The sequence below is a fragment of the Folsomia candida genome, unplaced genomic scaffold (assembly GCF_002217175.1).
Source record: "Folsomia candida strain VU population unplaced genomic scaffold, ASM221717v1 Fcan01_Sc024, whole genome shotgun sequence".
NCBI classification, from domain to species: Eukaryota; Metazoa; Arthropoda; class Collembola; order Entomobryomorpha; family Isotomidae; genus Folsomia; species Folsomia candida.
In genome coordinates this window covers 1940998-1963634 of record NW_019091216.1, presented here as the reverse complement: position 1 = coordinate 1963634, position 22637 = coordinate 1940998, and the positions used below count along the sequence as shown (strand labels likewise).

The following is a 22637-nucleotide window of genomic DNA, read 5'->3' as shown; positions in this document are numbered from 1 at the left end:
CCCCACGGCTTCCGCGGTCACTGTGTATGTATGCATGTATATATACTCTCCATGAAAAAGTATTGGCTGCATAAAAGTACAGAAATCATGCGTCTCAATCATATCTATTTGTACATAGTTCAGTCCAGTTTAATATAATTTTAACCAGGATACGACACATTTTAGGGTATATATATTTGTACATTTAAGATATGATGACACCCATGTATACAGCCGAGTCGAGATAAAAGTCCAATGTTGCATAGCTTCTGTCTGGCAGCGCAAAGGATAAAAAACAACCCGAGTTTTACTACCAGACCGGTTCCAGAGCTTAATAAAAAGCACACATTTCCAGCTTTATTCCGGCTGATTCTCTATCTAAAGAAAATTCCACGGCAATTTTAACTTACCTGCATAATAACAAACCGATAAGCTAACCACCAGGAGCAGAATACCAGTCAAATTCTTAATTGAAAGCATGTCTTCCGGAGGAAAAGTGAAGGTGAGTCTTTTAACCAGAAAGTTTGTAGGCTAGAAAATACATCATTCACATGTGTGCATAAGTACGAGCAGCAGGTATTTTATACACCACAAGACCAAGGACATGCATTTCACTCCACGTGCTGCCGTATAAGTGTCATGTCAGGAGGAGGAATGATGTTACCCGAATGTTTCCGGGTATTTCTTCTTCTAATTAGTTGGGAACAATTTCTAATAGGAAAAATTCAGAAAAATACGATTTTTTTATATAAAGTTTTTATTAAGAAATTGAATGTAAAATCATGCCGTTGATCGTCGTATCATGTAATTTCCGGTTTCTTGTAATTAATTGGGAACACGATAAAAGAGTATAATTTTGCATAAATTTTTCACATTATCATACTACACATTAGCATATTTTTTTGTAGAATTGTATGCAAATTAGCGGATATTTTTGGTCTTATGATTTATCAATTTTCAAATTTTTATCATGTAACATCATCCCGTCGATAGGAGTATATTCGTATTTTACGTATATTTTTACACTTCATCAGATGAAGTTGAGGAGAATGCTAAAAAATAAAATAATGACATTTCTAATTTTATCAGGAAATTTCCTACGTATTGTGATTTACATACATTTTTGCAAAATTTTATGCATGTAAATATGGACCGGCATATTTTTGGTTATCGTGGTCAAATAATTTCTCAATTTTCAAATTTTTACCAAGAAATTGCACCTATTTTTATGTAAAATCATGCCGTCAATGCAAATATTTTCGTATTTTACGTATATTTCTACACTTTATCAGATAACTGATGACGATTAGCTCGATGAAAGTTACGTAAAATAATGACGTTCAACAAACTTTTACATTTTGTAGTAAGAAAATTGTGTGAATTTTTCGTTCAACATGCAAATTTTTATTTCAGCGTGCAAATTTTTGCAACAATTTTGGACCAGCAATACTCAAATGCATATTAAATAATTTCTCAATTTTCAAATTTTTACCAGGAAATTGTACCCAATTTTATGTAAAATCATGCCGCCGATGACATTAATTTTGTATTTTACGAATATTTCTATATATTATTTTTATAAAAAGATGATGAAAATTGTGTGCGATTAATATGCAAATTTTTGCAAAAAGTTTTATGCATAAATCGGCAGCACTAGAATATGAATATTTTTAGTCAAATAATTTCCCAATTTTAAATTTTTTACCAGGAAATTGTACAATTTTGTGTAAAATCATGCCATTGTTAAGTATACGCATAATTTTTATGACATTGCCAAAACAATTCCTCTCTTTAAACAAAGGTTTATGATTTTATCCATTCTTTTATTTGATTTTATTATTCAACAATTTATTACTGAATTGACGCCCAAAAAAGATCAATTCCTACCAACTAATCATTGCATGATACATAAGTCTAGCTAACTATGTATTTTTATGTATGTATACTTTTTTACTAATACTACTTGTTCGTATAAAGTTCACACTTTTTATTAACCTTAACAACTTAAGTGATTGATTGAGGTTATCTTTTCTTATCCCGTTAGTTATCTTAACAATTAATAGTACGTCACACACCACCGATACGTTTTTTTTCGTCTTGGTACAAAAAATTGATGTGATGTGGTTGGTTTTTGATTTTGGCAGGGATGATCAAAATACTGAGGAAAAAAATGTACAGTATTTTGAGCTAGTTTCTTCCCAGGGTTTGGATTTCTGGGTGTGTTACACCCACAAAAAGAGGAAAATCCACGTGGAGAAGGCAACAATCAGTCGAAAATACATGGTTTCTGAAGAAATTAAGTTTTTATCGGTGTCAAAATACTGTATTTTCACGATTTTTCTAAAAATTAAGTATGTTGACACTAATGCAAAGTTAATTTCTAAAAAAAACTTGAATTTCCGACCGGTTGTTGTCCTCTCCAACTTGAAAAATTTCCGAGCCTGTTACACCCACAAAAAAAGACCAAAATCTGCTTAGAGCTGACAGAAGTCACAAGAAAATACGAGTTTTTTAAAGAAATTTTTTAAAGAAATTAACTTTTGATCGCGGTCAAAATACTCTATTTTTTTAGAAAATCGTGAAAAAATGTATTTTCAGCCATAAAAAGTTAATTTCTTCCCAAAACCTCTATTTTCTTATCACTGTTGCCTCCTCCACGTGCAGTCTGGTTCAAGTGCCGGGGGATTGGAACTTAGTACCTGGGTAACGTCACCCAAAAGTTCCGATTCCCTGGACTTTTTAGTTATGCAAGTTACAGGGAAATTGAACCCACTTGTCGCAGGGTTTAGCGGGCCTCGATTCCCCGGTACCCTCTTACGCAAAAGTTACGATTCCCCGGGACCCAACATTTTTCTTCCATTTTTCATAAATTGGATAAATTTCCGCAGAAAATTTGAGTTATCTCAAATTAACCTCCCACAAATGTAGAATATTGGATAAAAAAAATTAGAATTATTTATAGTGGCGAAGTTTTATAAATCGCAAATATCTGACAAATTTGAGGAGCGGCAAGCTCAAAAAGGTACGGGGAATCGTCACCCAACAATTATTTTCTGGGAAAAATACAGTTATTTTGCAGTTATTGTTACAATTATTACGTTATTATTATGTTACAATGATTTTCCCTTAAAAATAATTGTATTTTTCCCAGAAAATAATTGTTCGTTGACGATTCCCCGTACCTTTTTGAGCTTGCCGCTCCTCAAATTTGTCAGATATTTGCGATTTATAAAACTTCGCCACTATAAAAAATTCTAATTTTTTTATCCAATATTCTACATTTGTGGGAGGTTAATTTGAGATAACTCAAATTTTCTGCGGAAATTTATCCAATTTATGAAAAATGGAAGAAAAATGTTGGGTTCCGGGGAATCGTAACTTTTGCGTAAGAGGGTACCGGGGAATCGAGGCCCGCTAAATCCTGCGACAAGTGGGTTCCGTTTCCCTGTAACTTGCATAACTAAAAAGTCCAGGGAATCGGAACTTTTGGGTGACGTTTCCCAGGTACTAAGTTTCAATCCCCCGGCACTTGAACCAGACTGACGTGGATTTTCCCCTTTTTATAGGTGTTCCACCCCCTGCCAAAAACCCTGCTCAAAATACATCTAAATACTCTACATTTTTCCCTAGTATTTCATCCACCCCTATTTTTTTGGCTTTCTTACTTTTTTCTACATAAAAATGTAACACAACTTAAAACATAATGTAGCACAGTCAACAATATCATTACAGATAAATTAGCACGTCACGAATTATAGATATTTACATACAACGAAACAACACTACTGAACACACGGTCGTAGATAGATACAAATTAGCAAAAAATATTACACCCTAGAAAATCTTGGGTCAGTTTCTTTCGGTGTTCTTTTTCTTCTTCTAAGGCCAACAATTTGGTAACTTTCTTCTATTTTTTTCTAAAATCTAGTACAAGTCAAAATGTGCATCAGTTAGGTAGGTAAGGTATTCATTAAATAATGACATCGTAAAAGCTAACAAATTATTTATGTGATGAGCTTAAGAAAATATTTCTCTCTTTAACTTTAAATGATTGAAAATTAAGAAAAGTAAATAATTAACTAATTAATTAATTAATTAATTAACATGCTTGTTTCACAACTCGGTAAACAACTACTGGCCAAATAATAGATTTACTTACGTGGTTGGTTAATTAATTAATTAATGATACATATTTTAAATTGTCCATGTTTTCATGTGATGGTTCTGGTAAAAAAGTAACAACCTCGGTAATTTTAATTAATTAAATTAATTGATTAATTAACTAATTATGTAATTAATACATAAAATAAATACGAAAAAATAGACAAAAAAAGACAAACTCACTCAGAAATCAGTGTAATTATGTCATGTTACAAGTATTTTAAACATGTTAAAAGGCTCATTTTTACAAAAATTTAAATTTCTATCGAAATCTTCCTATTTTCTAACTGCATACTGATTTATCACGTGAAAAAGTTCTCTCTACTAAACAGAAGAGACAGCTAATTACATAGTTATTTATGGCTACAACAAGTTTTTTAGTACAATTGCAAGAATTATTTTTACCCTAAAAAGTAGAAGAATTTTAGTATCAAAAACCTCACTAATTTGCTGTTTTTTCTTCATTTCTTCTTATTAAGTCACAAGTCACAACGAATATTCGATGTGGTTTTGGTTGGTTGGTTAATTAATAGTACGGTAAGAACATTGGTGGCGGAAGGGGGGGGAACAGGGGGCATTGTCCCCCCAGAAATTCAATTAATGTCCCCACATGTCCCCCCAACCTTCCTCCCCCACTGCTTAAGAAATTCCCCCCTTCTCCAGTCTGTAACCCTCCCCCCCTCAAAAAAACAAGTTATTTGTTGCATAGATAGTTTTTATAGGATTCATCAAAAAAAAATGGCGTCGATAATAATGAACTTCTATTTTTACGATAAGACAGCCTGTTGCAATTTTCTGATTGTGGAAGAGTTCAATTTGCATAAATCAAAGTCAAACGTGATGCCAGTCTCCATTGTGAAATAGTCTTTTCCCGAGGACTCCACGATATCCACGATTTGCTGGAGTTTATTGGGGTCTTCGTTGATGAGGGCGGAAATCCGGGTGTGGAGATCTTTCAGTAGTTTCATTTCCGCCGTTATGCTCCCCGCAACGCCGGCATGACTGAGGCCAAAGTTCCCCCCGCCGTTATTCCCCCTCCCCCACTCCCGCCACCCTCATTTCCATTAAAGGTCGCATGACTATTGTGGTGGTGGTGATGGTTCGAATTGGAAACGCCGTTCTCCTCGCTGCCACTGATGTACGATGCGGGCGAATCCGAATCCGTCTGCATGCCGACGCCCAAACTGTCGTCATTTTCATCGCCGTGGTGGTGGTTATCGTGGTCGTTATCGATGTCGTCATCATCATCCTCCGAATCCGGGTCGGGATCTTCTTCCTCTGAATCGTCCGGTTCCCGTTTCACTAAATCGTGCTGCATCATTTCACGGTCGTTGTTGTGATGGTGCGATCGAGAATGTTTGGAGGAAGAGGAGGATCGACTTGTCGACGAGGTCGGCGCCAGAGATGACGAACTTCTCCCCCCGTCCCCAGAAGATTTCCCCCCTTTTGATGACGATGATCGCGACGAACCCGACTTTTTACCCGCATCCGCCGGCGCCGTTATTACTACGGAGGAGGAATTGCTATGTTTCTTGTATGACATTTTACTCGGTGGTGGCGTACCCGGGTCCGGGCTTATCGCGGAAGACACTTCTTCACTACTCATCACTTTCGACGAAGACGACATTTTACTGCTTCCCCCCTTTTCTGAGATCTTTTTCGACTTTTTCGCCTCCTTGTAGTCCTTACTGCTGGAAATGAGGGGGGCAGACTTGTCCCCCTTATTATTTTTCGAGGAGGGTGGACTCCCCGACTCGCTCGATGACTCGCCCCCCTTCCGCTTTCTTGAACTACTCATGGGCACATCCACACTCGTATTGCTTAACGACGATGATGACGACGTGGCCGGGGACGAAATGGACGTAGGACTTTGACTCCGCGACCGTTTCCGTTTTCTCGATGTCGACACGCCATTTCCGTTTCGACTGGAGGGCGACTTTTTCCCCCCGGAGCCACTGCCCCCGCCCGGAGTGGGGACATGATCCACCGATCCGATCGAATCCTCGTCCGAATTCATGGCACTTGCTGACGGGGACGAAGACCGTGACGTGCTTCCCCCAGAGGACGAGCTGCTTGACGAAATAGGACTTAACACTTGCTGCTTATCTCCTCCAGAACTACTTCGCGACGAGGGGCGTGGGTTATCTTTGTCGGATTTCTTATGTGAAGAAGACGAATTGGAGTAAAGGCTGATCCGTTCCGTGTCGTATTTCGATTTGGATTTTGAGGACTTATCAGACTTTGACGAGGACGACTTATTCGTCGTTGGTGTCGACGAGCTTATCGGTGGACTTGGGTTGCTGTTACTGTTCTCGGAAAATATTATGGAGGAACTCGACTGCTGCTTCACTTTATTCTTCGGAACGGACGTATTGCTCGGAGGTAGCATGTTTTTCGACCCGCTTTTCTCCTTCTTTTTACCCGAATCGGATTTATTTTTGGAGGACGACCCCGATTTTGAGGAGGAGGAGGACGACGTGGCACTCACGGTATCAGGCGGCGTTAGTGGCGATTTACTCGAACTTTTCGATGACGAGGAGGACGACGAAGAAGACAACTTATCGTGCTTACTGCTCCCACTTTTCTCCTTATCTTTGTCCTTTTCACTTATCGACGACGACGATTTACTATCCTTCTCTTTAAAACTGGAGGAATTCACTTTACTACTCGAAGAAGAATTCGCTGCTGACGACGACGACACGGACGTGGACGAGGTCGGCGGTGGAATCACGACGGGAGCGGATTGACGCTTGATCGGTGTCCCGAATAAGTTCTCGAATGAATTTTTTGGCGAGGATTTCGCCGCCGTGGCGGCCGCGGCAGGTTTGGATTTTCCTCCTCCCGAGTGATGATTGCTGTTGGGGCCGCCCGTGGCGGAAGTGTGGCTGGAAATGGAACCCTTTTCGGAAGAATGACTCGATTTCTCTAAAACTTTTCCGCCTCCTTTGATCAATTTTTTGGTGAATTCTTCACTCGGATAGTTGAAAATTAGTTTTTCCTTGCGTGATGGAGATATTGCGGGTCCGCCCGATTGGAGGAAGAGGTCGTAACTGAACTCGGCTTTTTTAGGGTCATCCTTGTTCTTGAAAAGAATCTGGGAAAGGAACAAATTACGGGAAATTAGTTGTAATTTTGGGAAATGCAAATTAACCAGAAAAATTAGGTCAGACACTAATTGCTTGCACTATAATTAGTAGTTACCTCTATATTAACGATGAATCCTGCATATCCGGATTCCTTGACGCAATATGGAGGCTCTTTTACCACTAAAAAAAGACACAATACAAATTCAGTTTTTAAATGGGATCGTGGTCATTCTTTTAACGAAGGACGCATCACCAGAACGAACCCATTTTTCATCATTTCTCCCCTCTGGAAACTTATTTCAAAATTCTGGACGACAAATTTGTAGTCAGTGAGTTGATTAATGGTTTGACGCTAAGTTTTTAAGCTAGTTTCGACGAGTCCCAATGTTTCTGAAGGCTTCTTAAACTTGAGATCTCCTCTTTCAAAAAGTGTCAAAATCTGGAGTGTATATTTCTTTTAAAAAAATTGGCAACTCCCTCCTCTACAAATTTGTTGTCCAGAGTTTTAAAATAAATTCCCAAAGCCCAGAAATGATTAAAAATGTCCTCATTTTGACCATGACTCCTAAACACATTAAGTATCATTATTTAAGTATTGTTCCATTAGTGTTTTTCATACCTCTCCTCGGTTTAGGAAAGCTATCGTGCAATGTGAATATTACTCTGTCCACGAACGACTGGATATTATTGCCTTGATCTCCTTTTACGTATACTTCCCAGTCGTGGCTGTAGCCTTCGATCGTTGGCTTTTCTCGTAATGCGGCCCGATGACCGAGAATTAGTTCCACCAGCACTTTCTGCAAAAATAGAAATGAAATTATGACGAATTATTGCGAAAACATTATTGCAACAAAATTATCCACCAGAATTTTCTGCAAAAAATTATTGCATAAAAATTATTCCAGACTAAACACTTAAACACACCGCTAGACGACAAAGGAATGCAACCCAGGTTAAAAAATATAGCTCGTGTGCGTCCTTGTTTCTCTCTTCTCAAGTTCAAAAACAACCCCATAACCAAACCAAACCCCTATAAATGTATATATTTAACTCAAAATAGCTCCAGTCTGTCTACTCTTTATGTAAATCCGAGAAGATTATTGACTTTAAATTTAAAACCGATAATTCGATCCCTGCTCTGCTCGGCATTAGGGTTTACTTAAAATGATACAGTTTCGAATTACATGCCTCTTCAAATATCACCCTTTCGGGTTGACATTGCATACATTGCTCAATAAATAAGTAATCATCAAATAACAATAAGTCGCCTATTCTGTGTGGCCGCTTGATAATAGGTTTTCTTCTGAATAATATATTGTCCTAGATTAAATTACTACAAGTTTTGGGAGAGGAATAATAAATTTGAAGAAGAGGTACATATGTATTTTATCTCTAAACATTGTCCTAGATTAAATTACTAGTTTACTTATAGTTTACCCTCTCGATATCAATTCCTTGCCGTCTCAAGGAGAAAATTCGAACTGTCGGAGCCCTCAAAATTGACGAGGATGATGATGATGTTGACGATGAAACCGTCGCACTGACCGTGGCACTGCTGGCGGTACTAAAGTCTTTCATTCTTCGCCCTCAACAACAATAGCAGTATTTACCGCAGCAGCAGTATTATACTAAACTGCTCGTGGTATTCAAAATTGAGTAGAAATTTGTCCTCCTAGACGCCCACTCATTCAACTAACGTACGTGCGTACTTTCGGTCGGTGGGTCGGTTTGAATGAAATTGGACCAACCAACAAACCAAATAACAATGTTTATTTTATATTGATACAAAGTTGTTGATGGAGTGTTTGAAAAGCCAAATATCTAATAATGGTACTATGCATGCACACTAACTAAAGCTAACCTCGCAATGTTATTAATAATGCAGTAAAGACCATTTCATTAAATGAACATTGACACAATACTGCTACACTACAATTGCTTGATTGAACATTGAAATAGGGGGAATTTTGTCACCAATTATTCGCATTATTTCGGCATCAAAGTGGAAATTGGCTATCGAAGGAACTGTTTAATAACGAGGTGTAGTTTTGTTTTCCGATATGTAAAACTAGTCAAGTAAGTTGTCGACTGTCATGAAAGATATCAAACTGGAAATTTCCTAGGAAGTTCCGATACGTAAAACTAGTCAAATTGGCTGAGAGAAAGGACAAAATAGTTAGAAATATAAAATGTAGGACATCAATTTCTCCAATCATTCAATGGACATTCAAGTGAACAATAACTTTCATTATTGACCTTGGCCTCGTGTCTGCCTGGCTGGACTGGACAATCGATATTAGGAACTATTTAAGACTACAAAAAAGTAAAGTCATAATAACCAAAGTGTTCTAATAACCGGTAAATTGTAGGGTTAAAGGTCGCTCTATAATAATAATTTTGACAGGAGGACGACAAAATAGATACGCAATTTTTTACACAATTTTGTCCCTCAATTGTTCCGTGGCCTATGCAAATGGGGGAACGGTTCCTATTTAATCAGCATCAACATCAACAATTAATGCAAAAAATCATTAACCAAACCAACCGACACGTGGAGAATTCAATAGCTCATTCCTTAACTGATCCATTACGCAAATTGATTCACCTATTTCCTAATGCGTATAGCTCATAATAGATAATCTACGTGAAGAGGAAAGGCATCATTATTGCCATCAATTTAAATCCCTATCATATTTAATTTAACGATACGAATTTGACACTCTCTCTCTGTCCCTCAACCTGACCTTTACTTACTACTAATTAAATTAATTATCCATTATTATGATTGAGAATCCAATCCAATATGTAATTCAGTCCGGTGTTGAATTGTATTGAATGAAATGAATGTTTATCAAATGGCGAACTTATTGTTTTGACTACTTACCATTGTGACTGTTGTTTACGTTATCTCAGCTGCCAGGCCACGGATTGAATAGAATGTAGCTGAACCTTCTTTTTCAGTTATTAAGGACACATATTTCCTCTTTTTCTCACTCACAGTTAGTACCTGCAAGACCAGTAATCAATTAGTATTAATTAATTACTACACTTAATCCTTAATTGTTAATAAGCAATACTGAAATTCCGTTCATACGCTATTATTTATTATTGGCCGTGTAGAAGAATTTTCCACGTTTGTCTGTCTCTTGCTTATCAGTCTTCGCTTCTCCCTCGATCTCCAGATTAGATTTCCAGAAGATAATCCACAAATGGTGATTTACAAGTAAATTATTGCAACGTTTAGTTTTAAATACGAGGTCGGTTTGTGTTTAAGGAATTGTTTTCACGCGACGCGTCTTCTTTAACAATCAATCTCAGTCTTTCTTCGGCTTGTCGTTCGTTGTCCTGCACTTTTTCTTATCGAAATCCTTACGTCCTTACGAATCAGGGAGCTTCATTCCTATATTAAAGTTCAAGAATTAAAGAATTAGAGTTTTTGAACACTAAAAATTAAACAATTCCAAATTTCTCAAAAGCCAAACATTTCAAACTTTGCAAAAACAAATATTTGCAAAATTCTTGTACAAAAAACTTGCAACTAACAATTCAAAAACGTTTAATTGCCGTATTTGTCAATTGTCAAAACCAAAAGCACTTCAAACTTTGCAAAAATGACAAAATTTGCAAAATTCTTATTAAATTTACACAAAAAACATTGCACAAAAACTTCCCACCTAATTAATTACCACCGTCCTTCAAAAACTAATTATTATTATTTAGTCATCTTCCTCCTCCTCCTTTTTTACTTACCTACTACCGAGCAGATGTTCCAACTTTAATTGCTCCAACAAGTCAATCAGTCATCAATTGTACATTAAAAATGTACTCACGAGCGAGGCCGTAGGTCAAGTTCACTAAATTTACTTCTTCTTCTTCGTCACCCTTATTATTATTTAGTAGACGATCCACCAGTCCATTTTCCATCCATTTCCATCACATTTTGCCAAAAAAAGGTTTCAATTTTCTTTTCCTGGTGATCAAATTAAATAAATATCGAACACGCGAATTAGATCAAATTCCATTCCACACATTTAACAAGATAGAATAGAAACACGACACCAGCACCACCACCACCACCACTTATCATTAAATATTAATCCCAATTAACTAACTAACTAACCAACTTACCCACCAAGAAATCGTCGTCTTCTTCCCCCCTTCCTTAATTAATTATTAACTAAACCCCCCACACAAACTAAAGCTAAAAACAATCCCCTTCCAAACTGTTCGAGAACTCTTTTCAAGGAAATCGAGCTGCTAAACTTAACAAATGAATGAATGAAGAACTGAATGAATGAATGAATTATTTACTTATTATTGGCGGATTTAGTATGTATATATATCTTTCTCTATAATAATAATATAAATATAAAATAGTTCCGCTGTCTTGTCGTCGTCTCCTTTTCAGCCAGCGAGCAATGTTGTTGCCAGAATTTTAGCCTTAAAAACTCGTTCCAATGAAATACATTCTTATAAAGAGCGCACTATACTCTTATTTCTATCCATCCATCGTATTAAAGAAGAACACACTATTTTAGAGAGAATATACACATACGCAAAGTAGCAGAATAAGTGTGGGTATCGTATCGTATATACGTTGTTGATGTACATCCACCCTCAATGTCAAAAAAATGGCAAAATTTCCACGAAAAAAAAACGACAAAATTAAGAAAAAAGGGTTAAAAAAGGGTTAAGTTTGACGCCTTTAAAGAAATTTTTTTTCTCAAAATAAATAAATATTAAATGCTCCTTCTTATTTAATAAAATGTAGCATGTTTAAACGGCGTTGAGCTTGTGCAAAACTAATTTTTTGGTATGGTTATGCCTGATAACTGGCTTATCTGTTGTGCTGTTTTATGTAGGGGATTTTTTTCGTGACAAAGTGGGTGATAAGCCCTCATCAATAATTTTGTATATGCAAGGATTTTATTTCGGAAGAAGCGGCTCGCTCTCGTGTTTCTTCCTCTGTTATGAAGCCATTGCATTTGTGAATTGTGAGTCGTCCATCCGTCCGTACATAGTATCAGTTTTTTGCGCCTCTCGCACTTTACTTAAGAGGAATAATATGGATGTCCACTAAATAAAACTCGGCCTGATCTGATGCTGCTATTCATATGCATATTCATGCAATATCAGCGCTTTCTCTTATGAGCTTGTGTCAGAGGAGGTTTATGCATTTATGAAAAAAAGAATGCCACAAATATGCATGAAGACATAAGAATTTTCATAAAATTTGTATACACTTTTACTTTAATTCTGTAGATTTTTGATGGACTTTGGGTTAAAAAAACTTGTAATTTGGATATGTATGTGCCAAAAAGTCTCTCAAATACCTATGTATTTAGTATTTCTGAAAAAGAAAAGCTAAAACATTTACAAGAAATGTAGGAACAAAAGAATAATATGTAAGAATTTTTACTAAATTTGTACTTTTGAACTAAATTTATATTGTACATTTCCTATTTTTGTCGTACAAATGTCCCAAATTTTTATCCTCTTGTCATGAAAATTTCAAACTTATTAGTTCACTCGGCACTCTTAATTGTTCCCAAAATCTTACAAAATTTTAGTCATTTTCCACAAAAGTCGAATTTAATTTCAATCTCTCAAAAACCTAGAAATATGTGACAATATGTAAAAACATTTAGAAATTTTTGCGATCTATGCGAGTTAATGAACACACCGACAAAGTTTAACCTCGGTCGTGATCAAACTACTATAAAAAGCTGGAAATAAATGCATATCCGCCCTCTGCTTACTTATTAAACATCTCTCTCCTGCTAAATACATCTCTCTGTCAAATGAAGGAAGGAAGGCGAAGAGGAGATGACGATTACGTATCATTTTGCGTCCAAATAAATCCATCCCCTCTTTTGTAGCATGGTATTCGTAATCGTCAGTTTTATTTCCATTCCATTGTCGTGTCCTCCTCCTGCTGCTGCTCTTCTCTTCTGTTACGTTATGTTCTTCCTTATTCATGAACATGTGCACCCCATAGTAAATAATCAAATGAGCATGGTTTTAAAGGGGTAAAAGTTCGTGGCGGTGGTGGTGGTGGTAGAGATGATCATGTTATGTAATAAACAACAGAATTGTGTAATGGACAGGGCATGAAAATATGCATGGAAGTAAATTGTGCGAATTTTTAGACAGGTTTAGTTTTGCAAATTCACGAAACAGTTTTGCAAATTCACGAAACAGTTTTGCAAATTCATGAAAAACCTGTAATGCATTACATACTAAATTAATTTCTTGCAAATTTTTTTCGCATGGAATAAATTCCCGGTGGTGGTGGAGATGTTATATAATAGAATTGTGTAATGGACCAGGAATGAGAATAAATTGTGCGAATTTTTAGACAGGTTTAAACAGTTTTGCAAATCCAGGAAAAATATCATATATATTACAAAATTAATTTTTTGCACATATTTTCCGCATGGCATAAATTCCCGGTGATGTTATATAATAATAACCAGCAGAATTATGTAATGGACCAGGCATGAAAATAAATTATGCGAATTTTTTGGCATGTTTATCTAAACAGTTTTGCAAATCTATGAAAGATCTTCTATGAATTACGAAATTAATTTTTTGCACATACATATTGACATATAAATTCCCTGTGCATTTTAATGTAATACTGGCCTTATTTGTGTGATGGACAGGGTATGAAAATAAAGTGTGCGAATTTTTATGCATTTTTGCAAATCCATGAAAAATCTCTTCTACACATATTATAAAATTAATTTTTGCATTTTTTCCGCATCCCATAAATCTCCGGTGTATTTTACTGTAATACTGGCCTTATTTATGGGTCCATAAAATTTAATGGGGGGCAAAAATGGTATGCATGTCATAAATCTATCAATTTAGGATATTTCTGGGCAGAAGTAATGTTTGTGTGTAAATGCATGAAAAATTTTATGCATTTCTGGCATGAAAATATATTCATGACATTGGAAAGAATCGTATGTAAATTGTGCAGTTTGTGAATTTTTTTCATGAAAACCAATTCATTTCATCACATTTTTTGGGGTGATGCATAATTTCCCAGTATTTTCTGGACATAATAAATAATACATAAATTCCCAGAAATATATTATCACTTTGCTCTTATCGAAAATGTACAGGACACATATGGCATGCCATAAATGGCAAAGATATTATTTATTTCCATTGCATCGAAATAACTACAACTCTTATAGTTGTAAATCAGTAAATAAATATTACCCACTCGTGAAATGGACGAACACCTGCCTCAACAAAATGAGACACCAATTAAATCTTTACTGGGCCGTGTTATGTTGTTATTTTTGGTTTGCTACATGAATATTTCATGACTTACGATAAGTTATTATGATTTATTCATCCATGAAACTGCAGCATGCGTATCGAAATAAGCTCCAGCCAGGAATACATAAATATAATAAACTCGCGGAAATGAAGTAAATTTTGATAAGCAAATTGTTGAGGTGCATCATTTCCTAGAAAAATTTGACATTTTGCAGACGTTTCGACATTTTATGACCTTTAACCTCGTTTGCCCGGTCACCAGGTTAGTTTATGTCGAAAAGCGATGATGATTTTTGAATTCTACGACCAAAACTGTGAAAAACGGTCAAAATTTGAAATTTTTCCGGACGGACGGACGGACATTTCTACATAACTACATAAGCTTCTCTTCGTTCCGCTCATTAATAATTAATTAACTATTTCCTGTTATGTAATTGCAGATCGGAATAATTGGCGGGACTGGGCTGGACAACCCCGACTTGTTGGAAGCCCGACGGGAAGAGTATGTCGAAACGGTGTTCGGAAAACCGTCGGATGCTCTGATTCATGGGAAAATTGGTGGCGTCGAGTGCGTCATTTTGGCCAGACATGGCAGAAAACATGACGTTTCCCCGACAAACGTCAACTATCGGTGAGTGAGTAAAGGTCAAAAAGTGATCTTTGACAGGGTTACGGTCCAAGGCAGTGGGAAAAATGCATTTTCCCACTATTTAACACCCATCCAAAAATTAGTTAAAAATGTGAAAAAGTGCATTTTTCCCACCCACCAAAAACATGTCAGAAATGGGAAAAATGAATTTTTCACATTTTACCACTGTTAAAATAAGCGCATGAAAATGGGAAAAGGTGTGTTTTTATCGCACGTTTTTGATTGAACCACTCTCAGCTATATCACCAATTTTCCCACTTTTTTCACGGGTAAAACAATGTTTTCTACTGTAAAACCATTTTCTCCACGGTAAAACCCACTTTTTCCCACGGTAAAACCCACTTTTTCCTACATGCCCTGACAAAAACGAAACCCTGACCTTTGAACTCTTCATTTTTTGCAGGGCCAACATCTGGGCGCTGAAGGAGGCCGGATGCACGCACATCATCGCGTCCACGGCTTGTGGCTCTTTGAAGGAAGTCAGTCTCATCAAAAAATAATCAAAAATCTAATCTTACACAGATACATAACTGAATTTTTATGCATAGGAAATCGTTCCCGGCGACTTGGTCATCTTGGACTCCTTCATCGACCGCACGTCCAAAAGGGAGCTGACTTTCTTCGACCAAAAAACGCCCGGCGGTCCTTCAGGGATCTGCCACATTCCGATGGAACACGCCTATGACGACGCCACCAGGAAAATCCTCATGCAAACGGCGAAAGAGTTGAGATCTTTTTTTTGCAAATTTTGTCCCCAACTATTTTGTGATCGTTTTGTCTGTCCATCTGTCCGTCCTTAAAGTCCTTAGGTCAAGGTGAACCTGGCCTGGCGTAAGGTCAAGGCCACCTTAGCGTAGGGTCTAGGTCACCCTGGTGTAAATAACCCAACTTGGGCCTTAATTTTCATACGTAATGTCATTTTAAATTAAATTCCACTACCAATTCAACTCTAATCTTCGTTATTTTAGACCTCAGATCAACCCATGACTGTGTGGAGGAGGTCAAAGGTCAAAAATGCATAATTGTTACTAATTGTCAGATATCGGTTCATTTTAAAGAAAATTTCAATGATTTTGAGCCTTTGACGCCAATTTCTTTATTTTGGTTTGATACGGTTAATTCTCAAAGTTTACTAGATCCGGCAAGTCTGAGACGTAAATCGCAAATCGCAAATAAACAAAAAAAAACGGCGTAAAAGCGATTTTGATGTGTGACATTAAAAATAATGTCACACATCAAAATCGCTTTTACGCCGTTTTTAATTCGCTTGACATAGTTCGCAAAAACTAAAAAATTAGTTGCAAATTAAATTGCAAACGTTATTTTTAATGTCGCAGATTAGTAATCAAAATCGGTTTTACGCCGTTTTTTTTAAAATTCGTTTGACATGGTTTACAAAAACTAAAAAAAATAGTTGTAAATTAAATTGCACACGTTATTTTAATGTCGCAGATTAGGAATCAAGTTCCACCCGAGCGGGACTTCTGTGTGTGTGGAAGGTCCCCGATTTTCCACCCGGGCAGAAAGCAACGTCTTCCGTTCTTGGGGTGCGGCCACTGTCAACATGACCACGGTCCCGGAGGTGAGATGAGACTCTAAATATAATATATTTGCATATTATGCAAATTCTAATTAAGGTCACAATTTGATCTGTAATTGATTCTAAATCTCACTCTACCCCCCGGTCATTCGCAAATTTCTAAAATGCATCGATTTCATGAGTTTTCAGATAAATGCAACTTTTCATAGTTTTAGGGATTTTTTGGTGTAGCAAAATATATTAATTTGAAATTTTAAGCAAATTGACATTCATTTTTTTAGAAAATTTATTGTGAAAAAATGGCAAATGAATTAGCATTTTTTTGTACTACCAAAAATTAACTTTATTATGAAAAGTTGCATGCATTTATCTGGAAATTTGTGAAATAAATGTCATTTTGTCACGATAAATTTCCTCAAAAATAAATTAACTATTTTGTCAAATCGATAGTTTTATAGTGCCAAAAATTAATTTTTCATTAAAGTCCAAAAAGTTACATTTATCTCAAAACTCATGAAATGCATACCATTTTAGAAATTTTCATTTAAAGAGATTAAATCGGGGCATAGTGAGATTAAATATCTATGCCACATCAAATCTTCATCCAATAGCACCTTAAAAATTGCTAATTTACATATTTTTACCAGGCCCAACTCGCCAAGGAGGCCGGAATTCTGTACGCATCCGTCGCAATGGCCACGGACTACGATTGCTGGCGAGATACTGGAGAAAAGGTCAGCGTCGCCAATGTCATGAAGACATTCAAAGAAAATGCAGAAAAAGTTACCAATATTTTCAAAACTGTCGTTCCAAAAATTGCGGAGAAAGACTGGTCCAAAGAGATTCAGGAAGCCAAGGTAAAATCCAAAAATCGTCAAAGGGCACATAAAATCTGCACATTTTATTTGTAAATCATTTCTCGCATCTGGGAATTTATTTTAAATTTCGGAACAGCAAATTTGTAAAGGAGAGGTCGTCCCCATTTTAAAAAAAAATAAAGACTCCTGATTTTGACACTTTTTGAAGGAGATTTCAAGGTTAATTAGCCCTTTTAGGAACTCGTGGAAACTGACTTCAGAAACTTACCGCCATTCAATCAATCAACGTATTGACTGAATACAATTTTGTCGTCCAGAATTATAAAATAAGTTCCCAAAGGAGCTAAATGATTAAAAATGTGATGCTTTTTACCATTTTGCTGATGAGTCACTTCGGGGGTAATCATTTTTTATTTGAATTATGTACATAATTTCTTTTTGTAGGAACTTGTCGCCGGCGGAGCCATGTAAAATGTGACCGGAAATCATGCATTTCAACAAAACTTTCAACAAAATAAAATGTAAAATTAATTCGTAAAATCATTTTCAAAATTTTTTTCAATGCAAAAATTTTCACAAAAAAACATGTAAACTTAATTCGTTAAATCATTTGCAAATTTTTCTTCAGCAAAAATTTCGATTAAATCTCCCATGTACTAAGTAAAATAAATTCGTACACAAAATCATTTATATTTCAACAAAAATCATTTTAACAACCAATTTGGTCAACAATAAATCCAGTTAAACAATGTAACAACTTTAATAAATTACATATCTAATAATAAATTCAAGTTTCCAAAAATACTGGTAAAAGATTTTGTAAAAGTGTGTAAAGTGTCGTCAAAGTTTGTCAATTTCGTCATTGTCGTGTCATTTTCTTCGTCATTAAATTCTCGTCGTCAGTCTGTACAGTCAGTACGGGTGTCATTTTCGTCACATGTCATTATCAGTCATGTCACGTCACGTGATTTCGTCAAGCATGTCAAAATGTCGTCAATCGTCATTCGTAGCTCGTCAAAAGCGTACTTTTTTGTCCTTGTCTCATTTTCGTCTCATTTTGCTCAAGAAAGTCGCATTTTTTTGCAAAAAAATGTAAGACAATTCGACTGCTAAATTTTTGTCATGTGTTTTGCCAAAATACTTTTCGCATTGCACGAAAATACGGAACAATCTGTGTCGTCTTCGGGCGCCGTTTTGCGACTGGTCGCCCCTGCCCCCGACTTCTTATCCGGCTTCATCCCTGTCAGGATCTTCTTTTTGTATTTGCTCTCCTTCGGAAGACTCGAGGTTAATCTGTCCATTACAAAAAAATAAATGTAAATAAAATTTTCAGCATTGTTTTATTTAGAAAATTATCTGCATTTCGCAAATATTAGCAGTATTTTTTAAGAAAATTATTGCCACTTTTTAAGAAACTTATCAGCAATTTTTAGAAAATTTGTATCTTTTTAGAAAATTATCAGCATTTTTTAAGAAAATTATCACTACTTTTTAAGAACTCATCAGAAATTTTAGTAAATTATCAGCAATCATTAGAAAATTCGAATTTTTTCCGAAAATTATCAGCATTGTTAAGAAAATTATCAGCATTACAAAAGTTATCATTATTTTTTTACGAAAATCACCAACATTTTTTAGAAAGGTAGCATTATTTTAGAAAATTATTATCATTTTTTCAGAAATTATCAGCATTGCATAAATTGACGCCATTTTTTCTCCCAAAATTACCAGCATTTTTCTTTATAAGCAGCATTTTTTATCCAAAATCCCCTTTTTTCAAAAATAATTTCAAAATTCCTCACCCCTCAACCCAGCCATCCATCCCAACCCCCCACTTCCTCCCGACCCTCGCCACCTCGCAGCTTATCCGTTCCACACACTCCTCACTTTGCACCACCTCCGTCACCATTTCCGGCAGAAGTCCCCCCATTTTTATCGCCCTCGCAGAAAATTCCGCAATTCCATTCGACACACTTCTTCCCGCCGGCGTGACCACGACCGGGATTGGAATAAAGAGCAAGAGTGCCAAAAGTGGGAGGAGGATGGGCGCCAGGAGAATTGGCAACAAAATTGGCAGGAATGGAAGCGCCAGGGCGAACGGGGCCAGCGTGATGAGACCCTTGGCCCCCTTCAACCCGAGAAGTCCGAGGGCCCCCAGGAGCCCGGTGAGCCCGGAGGCACCCCCACCCTCCCCACCGCCCTCTTCCTCCTCCTGCCCCCACCCACCCATGGTCTCCTCAACCCCGTAGCTTTGCCGGTTGTCGGAAGGACGGCGGTAGTAGTGACCTCCGCTGTACTGCGGGATCGCGTTGGACGCTGCGACTTCGTACGTGGGGTAGAATGAGGCTGGAAAAAAATTTGCATAATTTATTAATTCCTTGGAATTTGCATAATTTGAGGCAATTAACGTGGTCATTTATAACTTCATAAAGTCGATGCGTTTAGTAAAATAATTTTGCAACTTTTACAAAATAAGAGGCGCCCTTAATCCGAGAAAACTTAAACTTACAAAAATGGGCGAGTTAATTTTCCTCAAAAATATTTCTAAAAGTTTGTAAGTTTGCAGAATTTACGGATTTTACAATGAAGCGATTAACGCGGTCATTGGTAACTTTGTAATATCCGTGTTAGCTTTACAATTTTATAACGAATTAAAGAGACGTTACACAGACGCGCTTTATCTGAATTTACAAGTTTGCAAAAGATTTTAATTTTCCTTTCGAGATATGAATAAAATTTTATAAATTTACGAATTTTGCAATATGTCAATTCATGCAGTCATTGCTAACTTTGTATAATCTGAGCGTCTTGTAACATAATTTTATAAAAGAAGAAGACGCTCTCGATATGAACTTACAAGATGATAAAAATTCGGAATTTTCATTTCAAATATTTTGTAGAGGATTGTAAATTTACAGAATTTACGGATTTTAATTACAAAGTTACAAAGTCCTGCGTGAACTGTCAACTTAAAATTAATTATGTAAATGGCACAATTTTTTCTGCACGTATGTACATATTTAAAATCAGACAAATTACAAACTAAAGTGACGCCCTGAATCTGAGAATGAATAAGTTTACAAAAAATTGTAAGCTAATTACCCTTACAAATATTTGTAAAAGTTTGCAAAATTTGTAAATTTACAAAGTTACCAAGCCCTGCGTGAACTAATGCAAAAGACAATAAAATTATCTCTGTATTTAAAATTTGACAATTTTTCCCTGCCCGTTTTCTTTCGTTTACAAAATTTACAAAGTTACCAAAGTCTACCTGAATTACCTCGCTACACAAACGACACAATTTTATCTACATATGCAAATTAGCCAATTTGTTTCCTACCCGATTTCGGTTGACACCGCATCGCCCCAGATTCCGTGTAAGAACACAATTGTCTCCCTTGACCGGCATGATGTTGTGCTACTGCAGGCTGTGCTGCCTGTCCCCCTGCGGCCGCTGGGAACATTTCGTAATAATACATCGACTGCCCCCCTCCCGCTGTGCCTTCCTTCCTTTGGGGTGCCTCCGTGATAGAAACGTCCCCCTGAATCTGCCCCCCACCATCCACCCCGTTTTTACCACCAGGATCCACATAATTCTCAACAATCTTATTACTCACATCTTTTGGGGACGTGTAACTCTGATAATTCGAAGACCAGGATTGTCCCGATGCAGAAGAACTCAGGAGAAGAACACAAAGGGCAAAAAATAAGGGTCCTTTTCGCCCTCTAAAGGTCATTTTACTATTATTTTTTTAATGTTCGTCTCACTAAAACACTAAAAAAATTCGTTGCTTAATCAAAATCAAGCGAATCGAGACGGAGAACTGAACCAAAATTTAGTCATGAAAGAATTTATATTGCGGGCAAAAAGGAGGTGACTTGGTCAAGTGGTTCGGTTAATAAATGGTCGTCTAACTTACATCCAAGTCACTCGTGGACGTCGTCGTCGTCACCTTAAGTAAGCTAAGCGCCCATTTGAATATCCATCATCCGGGTGGGTGGTTTGGCGTGGCGTGGACCCCTTCGTTCGAAGAGGAATCGCTTCATCATTGTTTTGACAAGGAGAGGCTTTTCGCTAAGTAAATAGCAATCTTGCTGGCTTGACTTGGTTTGATTTTCGGCGATCTGTACAAGAATACCAGGGATCTTTACGTACGTACAAGAATAGCACTTGAATTTAAAGGAATGTATTTTAAGTGCGGGGATTGATCATATGCACACTCATCTCATTCACCAGGCCACTCTTGACTTTGAAAGTGGTCCTTGTTACGATATCGTTTAGGTAGGTAGAAAAATCGGGCTTCTTTCTTTTCTGTGTCAGGTTTGGTTGGGATGCCGAGAATAAAGGAAATTCTCCGTATTTATTTATTCACTTACAAGGTCCCTAGTTAGTCGAGATTCTCTTTCGTAAATATGCAGCATTGTTCATTCTGCGTGCAAAATTTATTCACCATTTTTCATTAATTGCATGTATGTACAAAATTCTGAATACGGACCAAATCGAGTAAATGAATGCACAAAGAATTCTATGCATGTCGACTTTATTTTCATTTTCTGTTGAATTATACATAGGCACATTCCTTAAAGAGATGTATGCACATATTTACGTACATTTTGCAGTAGCGAAAGTCTCACGATACATGCAAAAAATCGGGTACATGCATTGAACTTCTTATATTATTTGCTAAATGATACGTATTTACATATTTATGTATGCACATCCTGCTCTTCAAAATCAATCAATACCTGCGATTAAGCAGTGTACCTAATTAATTGGACATATTTCGACATTTTTTTGTTTCGATTGGAATTTCGGCCATTGAATGTGTAAATATGCATTTATGTAGATCTAATAATATCATCATCTTCATCATCCACTTGAACGGACATTGTTCCCATTCTTCCCATCACATTAGTAATTCTCCGCCACGGAATTCAATATAATTTAATACTAGATTCAAGATGAGGTCTTAATTAAATACATGTCAGGATTGGAATTCGGATCTAAATATGCACCAGTATTTATTAATTGGATGTATTTATATAATTAGATATTGAAGGACATGTTTTTGAAATTGAATTTAATCTTGACAAGCTTTCGTTCGGTACCT

At 36.5% G+C, this 22637-nt stretch overlaps 3 protein-coding genes across 7 annotated transcripts; 1 reads left to right on the top strand and 2 right to left on the bottom strand.

Annotated features, from left to right (window-relative positions):
- Positions 1-239: 239 nt before the first annotated feature.
- On the top strand, positions 240-18212 carry LOC110859085 (S-methyl-5'-thioadenosine phosphorylase). Its single transcript, XM_022107948.2, has 7 exons — positions 240-481; positions 14960-15150; positions 15572-15647; positions 15717-15892; positions 16621-16750; positions 17356-17565; positions 17971-18212. Exons 1-7 carry the CDS (start codon positions 458-460, stop codon positions 17995-17997), a joined length of 834 nt encoding a protein of 277 aa, XP_021963640.1. The 5' UTR covers positions 240-457; the 3' UTR covers positions 17998-18212.
- On the bottom strand, positions 1782-11841 carry LOC110859086 (protein AF-9-like). 5 transcript variants are annotated; one of them, XM_035859204.1, is made up of 8 exons: positions 11355-11841; positions 10977-11196; positions 10321-10626; positions 10111-10233; positions 7846-8023; positions 7342-7406; positions 3598-7234; positions 1782-2137 (listed from the first exon to the last, which is right to left on the bottom strand). In XM_035859204.1, the coding sequence occupies exons 4-7, from the start codon at positions 10111-10113 to the stop codon at positions 5117-5119; spliced, it is 2364 nt and encodes a 787-aa protein (XP_035715097.1). In that variant the 5' UTR covers positions 10114-10233; positions 10321-10626; positions 10977-11196; positions 11355-11841; the 3' UTR covers positions 1782-2137; positions 3598-5116. The 5 variants fall into 5 exon arrangements, with proteins under 5 accessions (XP_035715097.1, XP_035715101.1, XP_035715099.1 ...); XM_035859208.1 differs by having other exon boundaries at positions 1782-2075; XM_035859206.1 differs by having other exon boundaries at positions 3645-7234.
- On the bottom strand, positions 18200-21366 carry LOC110859084. Its single transcript, XM_022107946.2, has 3 exons — positions 20867-21366; positions 19329-19872; positions 18200-18819 (listed from the first exon to the last, which is right to left on the bottom strand). The coding sequence occupies exons 1-3, from the start codon at positions 21261-21263 to the stop codon at positions 18636-18638; spliced, it is 1125 nt and encodes a 374-aa protein (XP_021963638.1). The 5' UTR covers positions 21264-21366; the 3' UTR covers positions 18200-18635.
- Positions 21367-22637: the final 1271 nt, after the last annotated feature.

Excerpts from the sequence above, each read along its gene's own strand:
- LOC110859086 (XM_035859204.1), bottom strand. Across the intron at positions 7,407-7,845 it reads CTTTCCTAAACCGAGGAGAG|TGGTAAAAGAGCCTCCATAT; the intron begins GTATGAAAAACA and ends GTCTTTTTTTAG. Across the intron at positions 7,235-7,341 it reads GATTCATCGTTAATATAGAG|ATTCTTTTCAAGAACAAGGA; the intron begins GTAACTACTAAT and ends TTCCTTTCCCAG.
- LOC110859084 (XM_022107946.2), bottom strand. The coding sequence starts at position 21,263 with ATGACCTTTAGAGGGCGAAAAGGACCCTTATTTTTTGCCCTTTGTGTT. Across the intron at positions 19,873-20,866 it reads GCGGTGTCAACCGAAATCGG|CCTCATTCTACCCCACGTAC; the intron begins GTAGGAAACAAA and ends ATTTTTTTCCAG. Across the intron at positions 18,820-19,328 it reads ATGGATGGCTGGGTTGAGGG|ATTAACCTCGAGTCTTCCGA; the intron begins GTGAGGAATTTT and ends TGTAATGGACAG.
- LOC110859085 (XM_022107948.2), top strand. The coding sequence starts at position 458 with ATGTCTTCCGGAGGAAAAGTGAAG. Across the intron at positions 16,751-17,355 it reads ACATGACCACGGTCCCGGAG|GCCCAACTCGCCAAGGAGGC; the intron begins GTGAGATGAGAC and ends TATTTTTACCAG. Across the intron at positions 17,566-17,970 it reads AAGAGATTCAGGAAGCCAAG|GAACTTGTCGCCGGCGGAGC; the intron begins GTAAAATCCAAA and ends TTCTTTTTGTAG.